The sequence below is a fragment of the Pelophylax lessonae genome, assembly GCF_965119305.1.
Source record: "Pelophylax lessonae genome assembly, chromosome: 9".
Lineage (NCBI taxonomy): Eukaryota > Metazoa > Chordata > Amphibia > Anura > Ranidae > Pelophylax > Pelophylax lessonae.
Genome location: NC_138776.1, coordinates 258,932,047 through 258,954,476, shown reverse-complemented (window position 1 = coordinate 258,954,476; position 22,430 = coordinate 258,932,047). Strand labels below are relative to the sequence as shown.

General features: G+C 43.2%; 4 protein-coding genes across 4 annotated transcripts in view; all 4 read right to left on the bottom strand.

The window, feature by feature from the left end:
* Nucleotides 1–22,430, bottom strand: part of LOC309564412 (uncharacterized protein) — a 1,531,146-nt gene that overhangs the window by 1,345,537 nt on the left and 163,179 nt on the right. Inside the window, 1 exon segment of the mRNA XM_082269040.1 lies at nt 21,479–21,613. Coding sequence (XP_082125166.1) covers nt 21,479–21,613 — 135 coding nt within the window.
* Nucleotides 1,471–7,535, bottom strand: LOC309562786 (uncharacterized protein). Its single transcript, XM_082267090.1, has 2 exons — nt 7,400–7,535; nt 1,471–2,648 (listed from the first exon to the last, which is right to left on the bottom strand). Exons 1-2 carry the CDS (start codon nt 7,461–7,463, stop codon nt 1,513–1,515), a joined length of 1,200 nt encoding a protein of 399 aa, XP_082123216.1. The 5' UTR covers nt 7,464–7,535; the 3' UTR covers nt 1,471–1,512.
* The window catches only part of LOC309563435 (uncharacterized protein), a gene marked incomplete at its 3' end in the record, with an annotated part of 44,026 nt that continues 29,132 nt past the window's right edge, over nt 7,537–22,430 (bottom strand). The window contains exons 2-4 of the mRNA XM_082267829.1: nt 7,927–8,040; nt 7,606–7,804; nt 7,537–7,541 (exon numbers count right to left, since the gene is read on the bottom strand). Of these exons, the coding sequence (XP_082123955.1) occupies nt 7,537–7,541; nt 7,606–7,804; nt 7,927–8,031 (309 nt within the window). The 5' untranslated portion in view covers nt 8,032–8,040. The remainder of the gene's footprint in view (nt 7,542–7,605; nt 7,805–7,926; nt 8,041–22,430) is intronic.
* LOC309562639 (uncharacterized protein) overlaps nt 17,028–22,430 on the bottom strand; it is a 47,250-nt gene continuing 41,847 nt past the window's right edge. The window contains exons 2-4 of the mRNA XM_082266895.1: nt 20,788–20,937; nt 20,522–20,660; nt 17,028–18,900 (exon numbers count right to left, since the gene is read on the bottom strand). Coding sequence (XP_082123021.1) covers nt 17,042–18,900; nt 20,522–20,660; nt 20,788–20,928 — 2,139 coding nt within the window. The 5' untranslated portion in view covers nt 20,929–20,937 and the 3' untranslated portion in view covers nt 17,028–17,041. The remainder of the gene's footprint in view (nt 18,901–20,521; nt 20,661–20,787; nt 20,938–22,430) is intronic.

Below are 22,430 nucleotides of genomic sequence, written 5' to 3'. Positions count from 1 at the left end.
GTCAACCATCACATGACATCACTTCTGAAGTAGATTTTTGTTGGGCGAGAAAATTCGTGTGCAGTCTAGAGCACATTCCAACCAACAAAACACAACTCTGGACAAAAGTCGGACGATTGGTCGGCCGATAATCGTTGTGTGTGTATGAGGCATAAGACCCCAAGAACACCATCACCCCCGTCAAACATGGAGATGGAAACATTATGCTATGTAGCATCATACTCAAAAATACTTGAGGCTGTAATTGGTACCAAAGGAGCTTCACCAAAGTATTGAGGAAAGGCTGTGATACTTATGTACATGGGATTTTTTTATTTTAAATAAATTTGCAAAGATTTCAAACAATATTTCACGTTGTCATTATGGGGGATTGTTTGTAGAATATTGAGGAAAATAATGACTTTAATCACTTAAGCCCCGGAAGATTTTACCCCCTTCCTGACCAGGGCCTATTTTTTTTGCGATTTGGCACTGCGTGATTTAACGGACAATTGCGCGGTCGTGCGACGCTGTACCTAAACGAATTTGACGTCCTTTTTTTCCCACAAACAGAGCTTTCTTTTGGTGGTATTTGATCACCTGTGCGATTTTTTGATCACGCGCTATAAACAAAAAAATTGCGTCAATTTTGCAAAAATAACAATATTTTTTTACATTTCTTTATATGAAATTCCCCCCCCCAAAAAAAATGTAAAAATCTAAATTTTTTAACATTTTAGGCCAATTTGTTTTATGCTACATATGTTTGGTAAAAAAAAAAAAAAAAAAAAAAATCGCAAAAAGCGTATTTTGATTTGTTTGCGCAAAAGTTATTGCGTTTGCTAACTAAGGGAAAGATTTTTGTTGTTTTTTTTTTTTTTTTTTAACTAGTAATGGCGGCGATCTGCAATTTTTTTTGCGGGACTGCGACATTGCGGCGGACAGATCAGACCCTTGACTGACATTTTTGACACTTTTGGGGTTACCAGTGACATTACTGCAGTAATCAGTGCTATAAATATGCACTGTTACTGTAAAATGACACTGGCAGGGAAGGGGTTAACTTTATTTGAGAGGGAGGGGTTAAGTGTGTCCCTAGGGGCGTGCTTCTAACTGTGATTGGATGTGGCTTGAGGTGTAAGAGCAGAGATCAACGGTCCTACATAGCAGAACCGTATGATCTCAATTCTTACACAGGGGAGAATGACAGGCGGCTGTATTTACATTGGCCGCCTGCCTTTCTCACGCTGTAACGGACAATCGCGAGTGCCCGGCGGACATCGGGTCCGCCGGGCACAGGCGCGGGGGGGGGGGGGGGTCCGTGAGTGAGCAGGAGCGGGAGCGCGCGCTCGGTTCCCTAGAGCCTCACAGGCTAGCGACGTAGACCTACGTCACGTTGCCTGTGAGGGGCTGACTGCCGATGTAAATCGTCGTTAGGCAGACGGCAAGTGGTTAATCAATTTAGGAATGAGGCTGTAACATAACAAAAAGCGAAGCGCTGTGAATACTTTCCAGATGCGCTGTATAGCAGTCTCAACTTGTAAAAGGTTGTTGGTCCATGTGAATTCTCTGGTGCGGAACAAGTGCGCTTTTACGACTGAAACGTTTCCCGCACACCGAACATGAAAAAGGACGTTCACCTGTGTGACTTCTCTGGTGTCTGAGAAGTTTGTCTTTCTGAATGAAACCTTTCCCGCACTCTGAACATGAAAAAGGGCGCTCACCCGTGTGAATCCTGTGGTGTATAAGAAGTCTTTCCTTCTGAGTGAAACCTTTCCCACACTCCGAACATAAATAAGGTCGCTCACCCGTGTGAATCATGCGGTGTTTCAGAAGGTTTCCTTTCTGATTAAAAGATTTACCACACTCGGAACATGAATATAGACGCTCACCTGTGTGATTTCTTTGGTGCTCCAGAAGGTTTCTTTTGTGAACGAAACATTTCCCGCACTCTGAACATGAATAAGGATGCTCACCCGTGTGTATCATTTGGTGTTTAAGAAGGTCTCCTTTCTGAATGAAACATTTACCACACACTAAGCATGAATGGAGACGCTCACCTGTATGACATCTCTGATGTATAAGAAAGTTTCCTTTCTCAGTGAAAGATTTCCCGCACTCTAAACAAGAATAGGGGCGCACACCCGTGTGACATCTTTGGTGTTTAAGAAGGTCTCCTTTCTGAATGAAGCCCTTACCACACTCTGAACATGAATAAGGGCGCTCGCCTGTGTGGATTCTCTGGTGCCTAACAAGACTTGCTTTCTCGGTGAAACATTTCCCGCACTCTGAACATGAAAACGGACGTTCACTATTGTGACTTCTCTGGTGTCTAAGAAACGATCTGTTGTTTGTGAAAGACTTCCCACACACTGTACATGACATTGAGCTCTCTCCTGTGTGAGATCCTTCATGGCTTAAAGAAGGTCCATTTGGATTTGATGGATCTGTTGAGGTATCTGTACTGTGAGATCCCTGATGTATATCTGCAGTAACAGTGTGTGATTTATCAGAAGTTTCCTCAGGGTGAGACGGATCCATTGATCTCTCTAAATAAGAGCTTTGATGTATTATTTGTGTATTGGGATTCATTCCCGGAGAACGTTGTGTGGTGGGATTTTCTTCTGCTTTGCATTCTGAAGATCCGTTATTCAGGACGTAGTGTCCACCTGTTGGAAATCAATGTTTAAATGTTATTAGGATTCTTCATTCCTTTCAGTCAGAAGTCATATACAGTATGTTGGAACCAAAAAATAGTGGTGCGCCAGATATATAAAGAAAACAGTGTATAATACCGAAGACGTAACGTAACGTATAGGGGCGGAGCCTGCGTACCTGATGCCGCATCTCCTCCTGGGGTTGTACGAGCGAACTATCATGCACTATTGAGTGCCCTCATTGTGAGTACAGCTACTATTACTGTAATAAACTGTTGGGATTTCAAAAGCGTCGAGCGCTAGATCTGCGTTTATTTATTCCCCTGTATATGCCATACTCGTTCTGGAGGTGAGAAGCTGGAGATAGCCCCCTTGGTTCATTTATCTCTTGTTGAGGATACAAGCTGATATTGACCTGTGGTCGGGTCTATGGCGGAGGTGAAAGACCATTTCACATGGTGATGGGATTTTGTATCAATCACAGAGGTGTAAACTAAAGCCTCGTACACACGCAACGAATTTCCGCCGACCGGCCGTCCGTCTTTTGTCCAGAGTGGTGTCTGTTGGTTGGAATGTGCTCTAGACTGCACACAAATTTTCTCGCCCGACAAAATTCTACTTCAGAAGTGATGTCATGTGTTGGTTTGATTTCTTTGTGTTCTCTGAGCATGCCCAGACTTGCTCATTAGATTTTTCCCTGTCGAAATCTGTACTGACTGCACGAAAATCGGACGTGTTTTGACAGAGGACAAAAATTTTATAGCCTGCACACCAGAATTTTTTCGGCCGAAAAGTCGGAGTCGGTTGTCGGAAGCATCATACTAACAAGCCGAAAATCGGCAGATCGGTCGTCGGACGAAAATTCCCGGCCGAATTTCGACTGTGTACGGGGCTTAAGGAGCACTGGATCGTTTTTTGGACACTTTGGATAGCTGCACTTGGATTCCTTTTTGATATATATGGACACTTTAGATGGTTGCACTATTGATTTGTATGGACACCTATAAAAAGAGATATTTTTATTAATTGTGCACTATAGTTTTGGATATTAGTATTATTATACACTGTTTTCTTTATATATCTGGCGCACCACTATTTTTTGGTTCCATTATTTATATTGTGAGGTGTAGGCACAATTAACCACTTAAGCCCCGGAAGATTTTACCCCCTTCCTGACCAGGGCTTTTTTTTGCGATTCGGCACTACGTGACTTTAACGGACAATTGCGCGGTCGTGCGACGCTGTACCTAAACGAATTTGACGTTCTTTTTTACCCACAAACAGAGCTTTCTTTTGATGGTATTTGATCACCTGTGCGATTTTTTACTTTTTGCGATATAAACAAAAAAAAGCGTAAATTTTGCAAAAATAACAATATTTTTCACATTTTTTTATATGAAATCCCCCCCCCCCCCCCAAAAAATGTAAAAAAATCAAACATTTTTAACATTTTTGGCCAATTTGTTTTCTGCTACATATGTTTGGTAAAAAAAAAAAAAAACGCAAAAAGCGTATTTTGATTGATTTCCGCAAAAGTTATCGGGTTTACTAACTAAGGGAAAGATTTTTGTCATTTTTGGTGTTTTTGTTTTTTTTTAACGCGTAATGGCGGCGATCTGCGATTTTTTTTGCGGGACTGCGACATTGCGGGGAACAGATCAGACCCTTGACTGACATTTTTGACACTTTTGGGGGTACCAGTGACATTACTGCAGTAATCAGTGCTATACATATGCACTGTTACTGCAAAATGACACTGGCAGGGAAGGGGTTAACTTTATTGGGGAAGGAGGGGTTAAGTGTGTTCCGAGGGGCGTGCTTTTTACGGTGATTGGACATGGCTACTGGCGTAGGAACAGTGATCAACGGTCCTACATAGTAGAACCGTATGATCACTATTCCTACACAGGGGAGAATGACAGGCGGCTTGTTTACATCAGCCGCCTGCCTTTCTCCCTTCACAGAGGACGATCGCGAGTGACTGACTTCCCAGGGAACGAGCCGGGGCGGGCGCGCGCCCGCTATTGGCTCACAAGGAAGTGACAGGCTAGTGACGTATATATACGTCACTTTGCCAGGCCGGGGCTGACCACCGCCGTATATAATCGCTGGAGTGTCTGAGATTGAGCGGGGGCGGGAGCGCGCCTCCAGTGGCGTGCGCTCACCCCCTATTGGCTCACGGGCTAGTGACATATATATACACGTCACTTTTCCCAGGAGGGGCTGACCGCCGCCATATATCGGCGGGCGGCTGTCGGCAAGCGGTTAAAACACTTTGTAGGATCTTTGCCTTAGCCCATCAGATCAGAAAAAGAGCTGAAGCTTGTGGAAAAGCTCTGTAATCCATTAACAAAAATAAGACATAGTTTGTCTCAGATATATAAGATGTTAACTGATCTGGTGGGTATGCAGAAACGTCCATTTATAGAAAGTTGGGAGAAAGAAATAGGATTAGGTTTGGAAGAGCAGGAGGTGAATGTTGTGCTGAGAGCCGTACACTGCACGTGTGGTTATGAGTAAGCGATCATCTGTATCGTGAAACGCGTCAACCTGACATGTCTGTCATGCACTGTCTGTATGAATTTATCCATGAGGAATAAAGAATATCATTGATTTCATATCTTGCCTTGAGTGCGGTCCTACTTCTTGGATGTTTTACAATTACGGATGAAGGATCAACACTACACCTGAGCGGCTTTCCTTTGTCTGACTCCGTACACTGCACTGCCATGGATGTGAATGTCTTTGAGATGAATTATAAGTGACTATCGAGATGGTATATAACACCTGTTAAAGCACATAATTGTCAACCAAAGAAATCAAATTTGTGTTGGAGGGGCTGTCAGTTGTTGGGCACATTGGTTCATGTCTGGTGGGAATGTCCTAAAGCCTCATACACACACAACGATAGTTGGCCGTGAATTTTCGGCCAACGTCAGATCTGCCGATTGTCGGCTTGTTAGTATGATGCTTCCGGCAACCGACTGCGACTTTTCGGCCAAACAAAATCTGGTGTGCAGGCTATAAAATTTTTGTTGGCCGTCAACAGAACGGCCGATTTTCCATCAGTCAGTACAGATTTCGGCAGACAAAAATCAGATGAGCAAGACTGGGCATGTTTAGAGAAGAAAAAACACACGAAAAGTAGACCAGCACATGACATCAATTCTGAAGTTGGATTTTGTTGGCCGAGAAAATTTGTGTGCAGTCTAGAGCACATTTCAACCAACACAACAACACTGGACAAAAGACGGCCGATCGGTCGGCCAATGTGTACGAGGCTTTAGATTCGGGAATACTGGTTAAGGATACAACTTATCAATAAAATCATGGGTGAGAACATTATGGATGACCCCTGGACATGCCTACTTCATAGAACAAATAGATCCCTAAGGCAATATAGAAACACGATAGTTCCAAATTTGCTAAATGTAGCGAAAGGGACAATTTAAAAAAAAAAATAGCTTGACACAAAAGGTTCTACCATAAGGGAATGGTGTGGGAGAGTTGAATATATTCCTGATATGGAATACTTGTGCAGCAGAAATGTAGAACGAACAAGTAAACAGCTTCTTTAATAAATGGAGAAAATTGATAGACTTCAAAAAGACCAGAGATTATATAGAAATATGGAAAGTTCAGGTGGTGGACTAAAAACTGGGGTATGGTAAACTCATATAGAGAGGAGGGGTAGGAGCGTAACAGTGGAATGGAGCGGAAATGTAATTGGATTGGGGGGGGGGGGTTTAGGGGTGGTGGGATATAGGGGGAATAAGATGAGTTTGTAATGCTTAAGAAATTATTTTCTTTTTGTTGAAGAACTGAAATCAAAATTAATAAAAATTATTGAAAAAAAAAAAAAAAAAGACAAAGGGGCCTTATGCGAGACTCCTGACAGCCCATTATAATGAGTGTATGTAATGCTGAAGGGAACTGTCAAGAGGCTGTTGGTATTATAAAAGGGGATTGTCTGTACAGTGTCTTCAACTCATCAGTTAGAAAACCATTATATTGAGGAATGGAGATGGACCTTTCATATGGTGTACAGTATCTCCTCCACATTTGTTGGGAACATGACGTTATATTGAGGAATGGAGATGGACCTTTCATATGGTGTACAGTATCTCCTCCTCATTTGTTGGGAACATGACGTTATATTGAGGAATGGAGATGGACCTTTCATATGGTGTACAGTATCTCCTCCACATTTGTTGGGAACATGACGTTATATTGAGGAATGGAGATGGACCTTTCATATGGTGTACAGTATCTCCACCTCATTTGTTGGGAACATGACGTTATACTGAGGAATGGAGATGGACCTTTCATATGGTGTACAGTATCTCCACCTCATTTGTTGGGAACATGGCGTTATATTGAGGAATGGAGATGGACCTTTCATATGGTGTACAGTATCTTCTCCTCATTTGTTGGGAACATGACGTTATATTAAGGAATGGAGATGGACCTTTCATATGGAGAACAGTATCTCCACCTCATTTGTTATATTGAGGAATGGAGATGGACCTTTCATATGGAGTACAGTATCTCCTCCTCATTTGTTGGGAACATGATGTTATATTGAGGAATGGAGATGGACCTTTCATATGGTGTACAGTATCTCCTCCTCATTTGTTGGGAACATGACGTTATACTGAGGAATGGAGATGGACCTTCCACATCGTTTAGATTATCTCCATCTGTAAATATCTAAAAATCATACTTTTGAAAAACTCTATCTGCATTTCATGTTTATTACTTACCCGTGTCAATATATAGAGAGGATTCCTCCTGTTTACTTTCCATAATCATCTCCCCCTCCTCCATAGACTGCTGATCTCCACACACCAACGTTTCTTCTTCTTCCTCTTTAACTTGAACTTTGATGTTTCTCGGTTCTTCATCCTAAACCCCAAAGAGGATAGTACAGATTTGTAAAAAGAACAAGAAATTATATACTGTATAAGACTTATCTTGTTTAGAATACATTTTAGGTCTACATGCTCAGTCCCATCTACCTGATGGTGAGGGATGATTTGATCTCCTTGTGTGGAATCCCCAGAATACAGAGTATGAGGACATCTCTCTGGTGGGTTTCTGTTACTGGATGGAATAAACATATGTTCTTCCTCTTTAATTTCAACTTTGAGCTCTTTCAGTTCTTCAACCTAAATATACCAAAGATGAAAGAAAACAGATTTCTAAATAAGAACAAAAGATTCATATAGAAGAACGGCACATCATAGAGTTTAGACGACATTTAAAGGTCTACAAGCTCAGTCTCATCTACCTGGTCATGGTGAGGGATGGTGTGATCTTCCTCAATGGACAGCTGAGCTCCACCCACCAACGTCTCTTTTTCTTCCTCTTTAATCTCAACTTTGGGGTCTTTCATTTCTTCATCCTAAACCCCAAAGATGATAGAATACATTTGTAAAAAAGAAGAAAGGTTATGTAGAAGTATTTACTCTTTTAGGTCTACATCCTTAGTCCCACCCACCTGATGATGGTGAGGGATGATGTGATCTTCCTGTGTGGAATCCCGGGAATACAGAGGACGGGGACATCTCTCTGGTGGGTTCCCATTACTGGATCCATCTGTAGGAAACACACACACTGACTGAATACATTGTTTCTATGTGTTTATCAGATGATGGGGGATCTAGGTGGATCCTCCGTACTGCTCTCTCCTTTACAATAAAGTCTCCTCTTACCCGGTGATGTGAGGGACGGCTGATTCTCCATCATGACATACACTGGGGCACTGTGATGGGTTATGTCTTGTGAAGACAGCTGTTGGGTGCTAATGGATCACCAGATACTTTCTTATTTTAGGTTTGGATTGACTGGAGAAGACTTAGAACTTCACCTAAAGTATTTGTTTGTGTCCTGGTTGTGGGGAATTCCTTCCATTTTCTGTCCAGGTCACCGATATCAAGAGGAACTCAAATGTTAAGTTGGGCTTTAAAAAGAAGTAATACCTAGAAAATAATGAATTGGAGAGAAAACATGTTTACTAAATTTTACGGAACATGTATGATATAGGATATGTAGACATAACATTGTTTTGTGCGCACAGTGACAATCAAAAATAAGTCTGGGGGGCATCTATGCTGTGATTGGTGTTCAGGCTCACATGACAGAGAAAGGACACTCAGTTAGGATATGGTGGAGGAAGCAAAGAGAACTAACAATCCTCCACTAACATACTGCAAGGTATATAATTACATGAAAGCACAGTAGGGATGTTCATTCCTTCTGCTGTCTTCATTAGAACTTGTACTGTAGTTCAGTCTTCTTCCTCCCAATATCCCGATCCAGAGAAGACATGATGTCCATTATCTCACAGTGATGAGAGCCAATAATCCTGAGACAGCTTTATGGAGGATGGATAAATGGTTCTATATTTAGGATGTATCCGGTCTATAAACCAGAGGCTCTGGATGGACAGTTGGATAAATGGCTCTATATTTAGGATGTATCTGGTCTATAAACCAGAGGCTCTGGATGGACAGTTGGATAAATGGCTCTATATTTAGGATGTATCTGGTCTATAAACCAGAGGCTCTGGATGGACAGTTGGATAAATGGTTCTATATTTAGGATGTATCCGGTCTATAAACCAGAGGCTCTGGATGGACAGTTGGATAAATGGTTCTATATTTAGGATGTATCCGGTCTATAAACCAGAGGCTCTGGATGGACAGTTGGATAAATGGCTCTATATTTAGGATGTATCCGGTCTATAAACCAGAGGTTCTGGATGGACAGTTGGATAAATGGATCTATATTTAGGATGTATCCAGTCTATAAACCAGAGGCTCTGGATGGACAGTTGGATAAATGGTTCTATATTTAGGATGTATCTGGTCTATAAACCAGAGGCTCTGGATGGACAGTTGGATAAATGGTTCTATATTTAGGATGTATCCGGTCTATAAACCAGAGGCTCCGGATGGACAGTTGGATAAATGGCTCTATATTTAGGATGTATCCGGTCTATAAACCAGAGGTTCTGGGTGGACAGTTGGATAAATGGATCTATATTTAGGATGTATCCGGTCTATAAACCAGAGGCTCTGGATGGACAGTTGGATAAATGGATCTATATTTAGGATGTATCTGGTCTATAAACCAGAGGCTCTGGATGGACAGTTGGATAAATGGCTCTATATTTAGGATGTATCCAGTCTATAAACCAGAGGCTCTGGATGGACAGTTGGATAAATGGATCTACATTTAGGATGTATCCGGTCTATAAACCAGAGGCTCTGGATGGACAGTTGGATAAATGGTTCTATATTTAGGATGTATCCGGTCTATAAACCAGAGGCTCCGGATGGACAGTTGGATAAATGGCTCTATATTTAGGATGTATCTGGTCTATAAACCAGAGGCTCTGGATGGACAGTTGGATAAATGGTTCTATATTTAGGATGTATCCGGTCTATAAACCAGAGGCTCTGGATGGACAGTTGGATAAATGGCTCTAGATTTAGGATGTATCCGGTCTATAAACCAGAGGTTCTGGATAGACAGTTGGATAAATGGATCTATATTTAGGATGTATCCGGTCTATAAACCAGAGGCTCTGGATGGACAGTTGGATAAATGGCTCTATATTTAGGATGTATCCAGTCTATAAACCAGAGGCTCTGGATGGACAGTTGGATAAATGGATCTACATTTAGGATGTATCCGGTCTATAAACCAGAGGCTCTGGATGGACAGTTGGATAAATGGTTCTATATTTAGGATGTATCCGGTCTATAAACCAGAGGCTCCGGATGGACAGTTGGATAAATGGCTCTATATTTAGGATGTATCTGGTCTATAAACCAGAGGCTCTGGATGGACAGTTGGATAAATGGTTCTATATTTAGGATGTATCCGGTCTATAAACCAGAGGTTCTGGGTGGACAGTTGGATAAATGGATCTATATTTAGGATGTATCCGGTCTATAAACCAGAGGCTCTGGATGGACAGTTGGATAAATGGCTCTATATTTGGGATGCATCTGTGTAAATATTACAATGCTCTATATATGTGGTATTTGCATCTTCTGGAGATAAAAGACATCACAGTGACTATGGAGGAAGAGGACGAAACATGACGGGTGGGTTACTGGGTGTAATTATAAAATAATATCTTATTACCTCCTCTGCTGCCAGATCCAGCAATGTCTCCTCTCTACTTCCTCCTGATTCACCTCTAACCCGGAACTTCCTATTTATACCTGACATCGCTTCCTGTCACTTCCTGTTTGGAGTCTTGCATCACTCCCTGCCTTCGCCCAGCGTTACTGAAGCTAGCTACTTTATATATACAGGCATTGGTGTCTTTTGCACTAGATGGCACAGAATCTCCCCTGCCGGATATTGTATTCTCAACTCCAGAACAGTACCTGCATCTGAAGGGACGCAGGTGCTGTTTACCTCAATTTTCCACCTGTTCCCTTCCATTTGCCAGTTGAAGGATGTGGTGCCAGACAAGGCCACCCACTGACCTAATTTTGGCCAGTTTATCAAGACCTGCTCGAAATTTGCCAATGCATAGCCAGCTGTACAGCCTGCACCTCAATGACTTCCTGGCTGTGCGTTCAAATGACAATAAGCAAGGTCACCTCTTTGTGGAGAATCTAAAAACTGCACCCTATATTGTTTTTCATACATTGACTGCTTCATTCTTCAAATTCGCAATTTAAAACCACTTGTCGACCGGGGCCATTTTTTTTACATTTTTTGTACTCGTTATAAAGTATTTTAACCACTTAAGCCCCGGAAGATTTTACCCCCTTCCTGACCAGGGGGTATTTTGCGATTCGGCACTGCGTGAGTTTAACGGACAATTGCGCGGTCGTGCGACACTGTACCCAAATGAAATTGACGTCCTTTTTTTCTCACAAACAAAGCTTTCTTTTGGTGGTATTTGATCAACTGTGCGATTTTTTGATCATGCGCTATAAACAAAAAAAGGGCGACAATTTTGCAAAAATAACAATATTTTCCACATTTTTTATATGAAATTCCCAAAAAAAATGTAAAAATCAAAATTTTTTAACATTTTAGGCCAATTTGTTTTCTGCTATATATGTTTGGTAAAAAAAATCGCAATAAGCGTATTTTGATTGGTTTGCGCAAAAGTTATTGCGTTTACTAACTAAGGGAAAGATTTTTGTAATTTTTATTATTTTTTTTCTTAACGCGTAATGGCGGCGATCTGCGATTTTTTTTGCGGGACTGCGACATTGCGGCGGACAGATCAGACCCTTGACTGACATTTTTGACACTTTTGGGGGTACCAGTGACATTACTACAGTAATCAGTGCTATACATATGCATTGTTACTGTAAAAATGACACTGGCAGGGAAGGGGTTAACTTTATTGGAGAAGGAAGGGTTAAGTGTGTCCCTAGGGGCGTGATTCTTACTGTGCAGGGATGTGGCTTTCCATGTAACAGCAGAGAACTACGATCCTACATAGCAGGACTGTATGATCTCTGCTGTTACACAAGGGAGAATGACAGGCGGCTTTGTTTACATTAGCCGCCTGCCTTTCTCCCTCTGTAACGGACGATCGCGAGTGACCGGCGGACATCGGGTCCGCCGGTCACACGCGCCGGGACCACAGTGAGCGAGTGGGGGCGGGAGCGCGCCTCCGGCTGCATTGGGCTCGCCCCCTATTGGCTCGAAGGAGAGTGACGTACCCATACGTCACTTTGCCTGCACAGGGCTGACCGCCGCAGTATATGTACTTGCGGTGGTCGGCAAGCGGTTAAACCCCCCCAAAAAAACAATGATATATTTTCTGAAAGCAGAGGCCCTGGAGAATAAAATAGTTATACCTAAAATAATAATTCTGGTCACATGATATTTGCACAGCTATTTATTCAAGGCATATTTACAGGAAAAAAAAATACTAAACCTAATTTTAATGGAAACAAAAACAATATGATACCCAATTGTTCAGTAAAATAGAAAAGATGGGGTTGCGTCAAGTAAAAAGATACCAAACATGCCAAGCCCCATTTGCCGACCGCCTAATAGTAAATGTACGTCATTACTTTGATGTTAAATACTGGGGTTATGGCAGCAGCTAGCCGCCATTATCCTGGTATATTTTTTCAGTCAGGCGGTCGGCTTTCATATAAAAGTGGTCCCAGTAGCAGGTCCACCCTGAGATCACTTTTATAAGCAGTGGAAGAGGTGCCCCCTCCCCTCTCCACCGCTTCCCGGTCGTCTCCGAGCTTACCGGAGCAGTTGGTAAGCCTGGAGTCGATCCGATCCCTGTGATACCTGGGCATGAAGCCGAGTAAGGCAAAATAGTCCCCACTTGGCTCTATGCCCTTGGAGGACCGGAACGACATCAGTTCCACCTCTCAGGCTTAAGATCTCTCAATAAAGAAGACCTGTCATCCTTATTTCTATTACAAGGGATGTTTACACTCCTTGTAGTAGGAAAAGGAGTGATAAAAAAAAAAATTAGGAGCAGTGTAAAAATTGAAAGTAAAATAAATAAGAAAAAAAAAATGTAAAGTGCCCCGTCTCTACGAGTTCACTCGCAGAAGTGAACGCATTCTTAAATCGCGCCCCCATATGTAAACAGTGTTAAAACCACACACATGTGAGGTATAGCCACGATCGTCAGAGTGAGATCAATATTTCTAGTACTAGATCTCCTCTGTAACTCTAAACTGGTAATCTGGAAAAAAGTTTAAAGCGTCGCCTAAGGAGATTTTTAAGTACCATAGTTTGTCGCCATTCCATGAGATACCCAGCCAGCAGCGGTGAGGGGGCATGACTACGTGTTTCAGAGCTGCACTGCTCCTTTTTCAAACCTGCATTTCACAGAGGTCCTGGCTTCCTCGTGTGAGGCTCTTCCTGGTTACCTTACTATACCCAGCCAGCAGCGGTGATTTGGCTTCCTGGCATGGTATGCACAAAGGGGCATGTCTTTGTGTTTCAGAGTTACATTGCTCCTTTCTCAAGCCTGAATTTCACAGAGATACTGGCTTCCTTGTGTGAGGCGCTTCCTGGTTACCTTACTATAACCAGCCAGCGGCGAATTGGCTTCCTGTCATTGTACACACAAGGAGGCATAGCTATGCGTCTCAGAGCTACACTGCTCCTTTCTCAAGCCTACCTTTCACAAAGGTCTTGGCTTCCTTGTGAGAGGCTCTTCTTGGTTACCTTACTATACCCGGCCAGCAGCTGTGATTTTGCTTCCTGGCATGGCCACGTTTTAGAGCTACACTGCTCCTTTCTCAAGCCTGCATTTCACAGAGGTCCTGGCTTCCTTGTGTGGGGCGTTTCCTGGTTACCTCACTATACCCGGCCAGTGGCGGTGATTTGGCTTCCTGGCATGGTACGCAGAAGGGGGCATAGCTAAGGTGTTTCAGAGCTACACTGCTCCTTTCAAGCTTGCATTCAAATAGGTCCTAGCTTCTTTGTAGAAGGGGCTCCTTAGTCATATACCTCTACCCAGGCCAGCAGCGGTGATTCGGCTACCTGGCATAGACTGATGCACACCCAGAGTCAGCGGAGCAGCTGCGAATAGGATTTTAGATGAAGTCTCAATCCAGTCGATTCATCTCCTGCCCAGTGCTGCCTGCATTGTTCCAGTGCCTCTCCTTACCCCCTTGTGCATTCCACCGGTGCATGATGTCACCTCTAGTCCAGCGCTACATTCCACAAAGGTCCCTGCTTCCTTGTGTAAGGCACTTCCTAGTTATCTTTCTATACCTGGCCAGCAGTGGTGATTTGGCTTCATGGCATGGTATGCACTAGGGGGCATAGCTACAGGTTTTAAAGCTACACCTCTCCTTTCTCAGGCCTGCATTTCACAGAGATCCCACCTTCATTTTGTGAGGCCAGTTTACCTTACTATACCTGGCCAGTGACGGAGATTTGGCTTCCTGGCATGGTACGCACAGGGGGGCATTGCTACGCGTTTCAGAGCTACACTACTCCTTTCTCAAGCCTGCATTTACAGAGGTCCTGGCTTCCTTGTGTGAGACTCTTCCTGGTTTCCTTACTATACTCGGCCAGCAGTGGTGATTCCGCTTCCTGGCATAGACTGATGCCCATCCAGTCACAGTTTTAGATGAAGTCCAAATACGGTCGATTAATCCCCTGCCCAGTGCTGCCTGCATTTTTCTAGTGCCTCTCCTTGCCCCCTTGTGCATTTCACTGGTGTATGAGGTCACCTCCAGTCCAGCGCTACATTCCACAAAGGTCCCTGCTTCCTTGTTACCCTTCTATTCCTTGTGTGAGGCTCTTCCTAGTTTCGTTACTATACCTGGCCAGCAGCTGTGATTCAGCTTCTATGCGTGGTACGCACAAAGGAGCATGGCTACGCATTTCAGAGCTACACTGCTCCTTTCTCAAGCCTACATTTCACAGAGGTCCTGGCTTCCTTGTGTGAGGCTCTTCCTGGTTTCCTTACTATACCCGGCCAGTAGCTGTGATTCAGCTTCCAGGCGTGGTACACACAAAAGAGCATGGCTTCGCATTTCACAGCTACACTGCTCCTTTATTAAGCCTGCATTCACAGAGGTCCTGGCTTCCTTGTGTGACGCTCTTCCTGGTTTCCTTACTATACCCAGCCAGCAGCGATGATTTGGCTTCCTGGCATGGCTACGTGTTTCAGAGCTACACTGCTTCTTTCTTAAGCCTACATTTCACAGAGGTCCTGGTTTTCTTGTGTGAGGCTCTTCCTGGTTTCCTTACTATACCCGGCCAGCAGCTGTGATTCAGCTTCCAGGAGTGGTACGCACAAAGGAGCATGGCTATGCAATTAAGAGTTACACTGCTCCTTTCTTAAGCCTGCATTCATAGAGGTCCTGGCTTCCTTTCAGAGCTACACTACTCCTTTCTCAAGCCTGCATTTACAGAGGTCCTGGCTTCCTTGTGTGAGACTCTTCCTGGTTTCCTTACTATACTCGGCCAGCAGTGGTGATTCCGCTTCCTGGCATAGACTGATGCCCATCCAGTCACAGTTTTAGATGAAGTCCAAATACGGTCGATTAATCCCCTGCCCAGTGCTGCCTGCATTTTTCTAGTGCCTCTCCTTGCCCCCTTGTGCATTTCACTGGTGTATGAGGTCACCTCCAGTCCAGCGCTACATTCCACAAAGGTCCCTGCTTCCTTGTTACCCTTCTATTCCTTGTGTGAGGCTCTTCCTAGTTTCGTTACTATACCTGGCCAGCAGCTGTGATTCAGCTTCTATGCGTGGTACGCACAAAGGAGCATGGCTACGCATTTCAGAGCTACACTGCTCCTTTCTCAAGCCTACATTTCACAGAGGTCCTGGCTTCCTTGTGTGAGGCTCTTCCTGGTTTCCTTACTATACCCGGCCAGTAGCTGTGATTCAGCTTCCAGGCGTGGTACACACAAAAGAGCATGGCTTCGCATTTCACAGCTACACTGCTCCTTTATTAAGCCTGCATTCACAGAGGTCCTGGCTTCCTTGTGTGACGCTCTTCCTGGTTTCCTTACTATACCCAGCCAGCAGCGATGATTTGGCTTCCTGGCATGGCTACGTGTTTCAGAGCTACACTGCTTCTTTCTTAAGCCTACATTTCACAGAGGTCCTGGTTTTCTTGTGTGAGGCTCTTCCTGGTTTCCTTACTATACCCGGCCAGCAGCTGTGATTCAGCTTCCAGGAGTGGTACGCACAAAGGAGCATGGCTATGCAATTAAGAGTTACACTGCTCCTTTCTTAAGCCTGCATTCATAGAGGTCCTGGCTTCCTTGTGTGACACTCTTCCTGGTTTCCTTACTATACCCGGCCAGCGGAGCTGATTCAGCTCCTTGGCATGGCAACGCGTTTCAGAGCTACACTGCTCCTTTCTTAAGCCTGCATTCACAGAGGTCCCGCCTTCCTTGTGTGACACTCTTCCTGGTTTCCTTACTATACCCGGCCAGCGGAGGTGATTCAGCTCCCTGGCATGGCAACGCGTTTCAAAGCTACACTGCTCCTTTCTTAAGCCTGCATTCACAGAGGTCCCGGCTTCCTTGTGTGACACTCTTCCTGGTTTTCTTACTATACCCGGCCAGCGGAGGTGTTTCAGCTCCCTGGCACAGACTGATGCACACCCAAAGTTGGCAGAGCTACTGCGACTAGAATTTTAAATGACAATCGCTGTTTTCATTACCCTCATGCGAGTTGCCATTTGTCTTTTCATTTATTAAAAGTTTTTTTAATACTACAACTAGCTGCGGATGTGGAACTGAACCTTCTGGTAATTTATACAACAAAAAAAAAAAAGGCACTCAAGATGGAATGTGATAAAGAGCAGAACTTTATTTATTTAGCAAAAATTGAAATGATTTAAAATATGCAAAAAAAAAGTCACATTTATAAATACCTATATATTGGTTGGACCAATAAAAAGACTTCAGCATTATTTTGCCACACCCCCAATACACCAGTCTGAACCTGAAAGAGGTTGTACGCCCGTGTGAATTTTTTGGTGAGCAATAAATGGTTTTCTGTAGCTGAAACATTTTCCACACTCTGAACATGAATACAGACGCTCCTCTGTGTGAATCCTCTGGTGTGTAACAAGTGCATTTTTCCGAGTGAAACCTTTCCCGCACCCTGAACACGAATAAGGACGCTCACCCGTGTGAATTCTCTGGTGTAAAACAAGTTCTCCTTTCTGAATGAAACCTTTACCGCACTCAGAACATGAAAAAGGACGCTCACCCTTGTGAATCTTCAGGTGAGTAGTAAGTGCACTTTTCCAACTGAAACATTTCCCGCACACTGAACAGGAATAGGGACGCTCACCTGTGTGAAGGCTCTGGTGTGCATCAAGTGCGCGCTTCTGAGTGAAGCTTTTCCCACACTCTGAACACAAATAAGGACGCTCACCCGTGTGAATTCTATGGTGTTTAAGAAGGTCTCCTTTCTGAATGAAACATTTCCCGCACTCTGAGCACGAATAAGGACGCTCACCTGTGTGACTTCTCTGGTGCTTATGTAGGTCTCTTTTCTGAATGAAACATTTCCCACACTCTGAACATGAATAAGGACGCTCACCTGTGTGAATTCTTTCATGTCGAAGAAGTCCTTGATTCCTAGTGAAACATTTCCCACAAACTGCACATGAATGAGGATACTCCCCTGTGTGACTTCGCTGGTGTTTAACAAGCCCTCCTTTCTCGATAAAACATTTACCGCACTCTAAACAAGAATAGGGACGCTCGCCCGTGTGAATCATCTGATGTTTAAGAAGGCGTTCTTTCTGAATGAAACATTTACCACACTCTGAACATGAAAAGGGGCGCTCACCTGTGTGATTTTTCTGGTGTTTAAGAAGGTTTCCTTTCTGAATGAAACATTTCCCGCACTCTGAGCATGAATAAGGACGCTCACCTGTGTGACTTCTTTGGTGTATAAAAAGTGTTCTTTTCTCAATAAAGCATTTCCCACAGACTGAGCATTCATAAGGACGCTCCCCCGTGTGAATTCTCTGGTGTGTTAGAAGGTTCCCTTTCTGAATGAAGCGTTTCCCGCACTCTGAACATGAATAGGGACGTTCGCCTGTATGGCTTCTTTGGTGTATAAGTAGTTTTCCTTTCTCAGTAAAACACTTCCCGCACTCTGAACATGAATAAGGACGCTCACCTGTGTGAATCCTCTGGTGTATTATAAGGTCTCCTTTTTGAATGAAACATTTCCCGCACTCTGAACATAAATACGGACGTTCACCTGTGTGACTTCTCTCATGTATGTGAAGTTTTTCCTTCTGAATGAAACATTTTCCGCATTCTAAACATGAAAAGAGATGCTTGCCTGTATGAATTCTTTGGTGTCTAACAAGACCTCCTTTATCGGCTAAACACTTCCCGCACTCTGAACATGAGAAAAGGCGCTCACTTTTGTGACTTTTTATGTGCCTAAGAAGTGCTCTGTTTTCTGTGAAAGATTTCCCACACACTGTACAGGACAATAAACTCTCTCCTGTGTGAATGTTTTCGTGGATTAAAGGAGATTCATTGAGATTGGATGGATCTGTTGATGTCTCTTTACTGTGAGATCCCAGACTAATATCTGAAGTACCAGCATGGGATTTATCCGAGGATTCCTCAGCGATAGAGGGATTTATTGAGCTCTCCAAATTGTAAGGTCTGCTATCTATTCTTTGAGTAATGGGGTTTACTCCTGGAGAACATTGAGTGATATCATTATCTTCTGTTTTCAGATCTTGGGATAAAATAAGTTCTCCCTCCGAGATATAGGATGTCCATTGTCCATCTGCTGGAAATACATTTTTTAACTATATGTTATAAGTATTCTTTATACCACATATTCAGGACTAAATATGAATATTATCCCTTCGTTGGCCTGAGTAAGTGGCTAGGCAGGGAAAACACCTAATTTGTTGGGAACATGACGTTATATTGAGGAATGGAGATGGACCTTTCATATGATGTACAGTATCTCCTCCTCATTTGTTGGGAACATGACGTTATATTGAGGAATGGAGATGGACCTTTCATATGGTGTACAGTATCTCCTCCTCATTTGTTGGGAACATGATGTTATATTGGGGAATGGAGATGGACCTTTCATATGGTGTACAGTATCTCCACATCATTTATTGGGAAAATGACGATATATGGAGGAATAGAGATGGACCTTTCATATGGTGTACAGTATCTCCTCCTCATTTGTTGGGAACATGGCGTTATATTGAGGAATAGAGATGGACCTTTCATATGGTGTACAGTATCTCCTCCTCATTTGTTTGGAACATGGCGTTATATTGAGGAATAGAGATGGACCTTTCATATGGTGTACAGTATCTCCTCCTCATTTGTTGGGGAACATGACGTTATATTGAGGAATGGAGATGAACCTTTCATATGGTGTACAGTATCTCCTCCTCATTTGTTGGGTACATAACGTTATATTGGGGAATAGAGATGGACCTTTCATACGGTGTACAGTATCTCCTCCTCATTTGTTGGGAACATGACGTTATATTGAAGAATGGAGATGGACCTTTCATATGGTGTACAGTATCTCCTCCTCATTTGTTTGGAACATGACGTTATATTGAGGAATGGAGATGGACCTTTCATATGGTGTACAGTATCTCCTCCTCATTTGTTGGGAACATTGGGTATTGTTGCAAATACAAAGGTTTCATTGTTGTAGGGAGGACTTTTTTGTAGTGGTAAATGTGTTGCACACTTTATTTTAGGTACAGTGAAACCTTGGTTTGCGAGTACCTTTGTTTACGAGCGTTTTGAAAGACGAGCAACATTTTTTTTAAAAATCTGTCTTGATATACGAGCAGTTTAGTACAGTATAAGCATGCCATCCCCTCTGTTAATGCCCTGTGTTACATACCATTATGTGTCCCAGTGCTTGTACTGTATATAAAGATGCTGATTTCTACTGTTTCAGAGCGTTTCCCTGAACTTACGTGACTGTTCGTCTCTCTGCTCTTCCCGGCGGGAGGGGCTGATCACTCTGACTTCTGACGTCATCTGAGGAGGAGGGGAGGAGAGAAGCAGAGGGCTGAAGAGTCACACAGCAGCCAGACACGCTCTAATACAGTATAAATCGGCATCTGTTATATACAGTACAGACACAGGGACACAATGTTATTTAACAGAGGAGATGGCATACTTATACTGTACAGTAATGTACCTTATACTGTATATAATAACAGCATATCTTTATTTATACCATTAAATGCTTGTGGAACGAATCATCTGAGTTTCATTGCTTTCTTATGGGAAAACTTGCTTTGATATACGAGTGTTTTGGATTACAAGCAAGCTGCTGGAACCAATTATACTCGCAAACCAAGGTTTCACTGTAAATCAAAAATAAGAACTTTCTGCATTTAGTGTTTATTACTTACCTGTGTCCATATGTAGAGAAGATTCCTCCTGTTTATTTTTAATAATCATCTCCACCTCCTCCATAGACTGCTGATCTCCACTCACCAACGTCTCTTCTTTCTCTTTAACCTCAACTTTGATGTTTTTCAGTTCTTCACCCTAAACCCCAAGAATGATAAAATATAACATCTGAAAGGACGATTGCCAATAATTAAAGATTATATAGAAGAATGCGATCTCATAGTTTTGAATATTTTTTGAGTTCCAGTTGCTCAGTCCCACCTACCTGATGATGGTGAAGGATGCTGAGATCTTCCTGTGTGGAATCCCGGGAATACAAAGATCTGCACTTCTCACTAGGCTGCTGATCTCCCCCCACAAACATATTTTTATCTTGCTCTTTCTCCTCAACTTTGATGTCTTTCATTTCTTCACCCTAAACCCCAAAGATGATAGAAAACATTTGCAAAAAGAGGCAAGAGATTACATAGAAGAACGTAATTCTATACAGTTTGGAATCTCTTTCAAGTTCCAGTTGCTCACTCATATCTACCTCATGATGGCTAGGGATAGTGAGATCTTCCTGTGTGGAATCCCGGGAATACAGAGGATGGGGACATCTCTCTGGTGGCTTCCCATTACTGGATCCATCTGTAGGAAACACACACACTGACTGAATACATTGTTTCTATGTGTTTATCAGATGATGGGGGATCTAGGTGGATCCTCCGTACTGCTCTCTCCTTTACAATAAAGTCTCCTCTTACCCGGCGATGTGAGGGGCGGCTGATTCTCCATCATGACGTCCTTGTAGAGATCCTTGTGTCCTTCTATATACTCCCACTCCTCCATGGAGAAATAGACAGTGACATCCTGACACCTTATAGGAACCTGACACACACAATGATACAGTCACCATCCAGACACATTCCTTATCTGTTACTGGATAATGTCCCAGAATTCCCGGCACCGCTCACCTCCCCTGTCAGCAGATTAATGATCTTCTTGGTGACTTCTAGAATCTTCTTCTCATTGTTTCTATTTGATTTCAGGGAATGAGGTGAAGGCACTGTGATGGTTAGATGGTCACCATACTTCACCGGAGGAAAACTCTGCATTGAAAGAGCAACAGTAATATCAGATGACCTCCCAGAATCCTCCTCACCTCTCCGATCAGGTCTGTGCTTTATTACTAGAGATCAGAGTGATTTCATGTGACCTCCCAGTATTCTCCTAACCTCTCCGATCAGGAAATCCTGACACCTTATAGGAACCTGACACACACAATGATACAGTCACCATCCAGACACATCCCTCGTCTGTTACTGGATAATGCCCCAGAATTCCTGGCACCGCTCACCTCTCCTGTCAGCAGCTCAATGATCTTGTTGGTGACTTCTAGAACCTTCTTGGCACTGGTTACCTCCGTTGTCAGGCAGTGAGGTGAAGGCACTGTATTGAGTGATGTCCTGTGAAGACAGCTGCTGTCTTATTGGATCTCCAGATATTTTCTTCACTACTCACTAATCCTGTGCAAAGAGAGAAAGTAACAATTGTCCCTACAGACTTCCCAGAATCCTCCTCACCTCTCCGGTCAGGTCTGTGTTTAAATTAAAAAGAGTAATGTCAAATAAGACCTGCAGCCCTCCTCGTCTTTAAAAGAAAAAGTGTTTTGCAAAGGGGGTCTCCCCCTGGCAAAGTAAACTCCCAGTTTTGACAGCATATGGCCTTGTATGGTTAAGAAATGGGGGGGGGGTTCACGCTTACTGACCCCAGTTTCATGGTCAGCCAGGCCGCTTGCTTAGATAAGGATCTGGTTTTGATTTTTGAGGGGAAATTTCACGCTTTTTGGTTGTATTTTGTATGAGGTACCCCCTCAAAACTCATACCAGACCCTAATCTAGGATAAGGATCTGATATAGATGAAGG